The sequence below is a fragment of the Antrostomus carolinensis genome, unplaced genomic scaffold (assembly GCF_000700745.2).
Source record: "Antrostomus carolinensis isolate BGI_N321 unplaced genomic scaffold, ASM70074v2 scaffold27442, whole genome shotgun sequence".
Lineage (NCBI taxonomy): Eukaryota > Metazoa > Chordata > Aves > Caprimulgiformes > Caprimulgidae > Antrostomus > Antrostomus carolinensis.
In genome coordinates, this window is record NW_010300716.1 from 10791 (window position 1) to 12023 (window position 1233).

The 1233-nt window shown below is 62.4% G+C and overlaps 1 protein-coding gene across 1 annotated transcript in view; it reads right to left on the reverse strand.

Annotated features, from left to right (window-relative positions):
• The window catches only part of SHMT1 (serine hydroxymethyltransferase 1), a 5386-nt gene that overhangs the window by 806 nt on the left and 3347 nt on the right, over positions 1 to 1233 (reverse strand). The window contains exons 8-10 of the mRNA XM_010163228.1: positions 1006 to 1128; positions 452 to 568; positions 170 to 280 (exon numbers count right to left, since the gene is read on the reverse strand). Of these exons, the coding sequence (XP_010161530.1) occupies positions 170 to 280; positions 452 to 568; positions 1006 to 1128 (351 nt within the window). The remainder of the gene's footprint in view (positions 1 to 169; positions 281 to 451; positions 569 to 1005; positions 1129 to 1233) is intronic.

Here is a 1233-nt window from a genome sequence, read left to right on the forward strand (position 1 = left end):
CCACAGCTTCTCTGGCCAACCTGTTCCAGTGTCTGACCACCCTCACAGTGAAGAATGATCCCTCACCAGCTGCTGGGGAAGCTGCCCAGCTTATGCCTCCTCGCCCACAGGAGCTGCCCTGGCTCTGGGCTCCTGCTGGAGCTGATGCTGACGCCTCCCCCAGCCTCACCTCTGTGGATGTACTGAGCCACCGTGCGGAAATCGTCCTGCTGGAAGCCGCGGGAGGTGAGAGCCGGTGTCCCGAACCGCAGACCGCTGGGGCGCAGGGCACTGACATCACCTGCACCACAACAATCACGTGTCACCAAACCAGGTACCAAAACTGCTGTGTGTGGCACCTCGGCGTGGTGCCCAGTGCCCCGGGTGGACCAGGAGCTGGGAGCCCTGCACGGGCCACGGGAGATCCCCAGCACGTGGGGCAGGACGCAGCAGAGCTCGTGGGATCCCTCACCAGGACACGTGTTCTTGTTGCAGGCGATGGAGCAGATCTCCAGCACCCGCTCAGCCCGGCCCCCGTCTGTGCCTCTGCTGCGCAGGTCCAGGAGAATCAGGTGGTTGTCAGAGCCCCCTGCAAAGAGAGAGATGTGGTGGGGGACGTGGGATCGGGATAAACGCTGCTCCTGCGTGGGACTTCAGTGAGAAAGGCTTGGGATTGCACTGGGGCTTAGAATCATAGAATGGTTTGGGTTGGGAGGGACCTTAAAGCTCATCCAGTCCCAACCCCCCTGCCATCAGCAGGGACACCTTCCACTAGACCAGGTTGCTCAAAGCCTCATCCAGCCCCCAGCCTGGCCTGGAACCCTTCCGGGGGGGAGCAGCCACAGCTTCTCTGGGCAACCCGGTCTGGGGGGCAGAAGGGGAAGGGGAGCTGCTTCAAAACAGTTTTGTGGATGTCCCAAGGAATTGTGACAGCAGAGCCCTCCCCGTGGCGTCCATGCACGTGCTGCTGCCTTCGTGGCCACGCACAGGGGTCAGCCCCATCCTGCCACCGAGACCCATCCTCACCCGTGACGATGTCGTAGCCCAGCTCCATCAGTGCTGCCGAGAGCGCCTTGCAGTTGGCCACCACTTGCTGCTGGTAGGCCTTGAACTCGGGCGTCATGGCCTGTCGCAGCGCCACGGCGATCCCTGGGGAGGAATCACAGCATGGTGGAGGTTGGAAGGGACCTCAGGAGATCATCCAGTCCAACCCCCCTGCCAGAGCAGGTTCCCTACAGCAGGTTGCACAGGAAA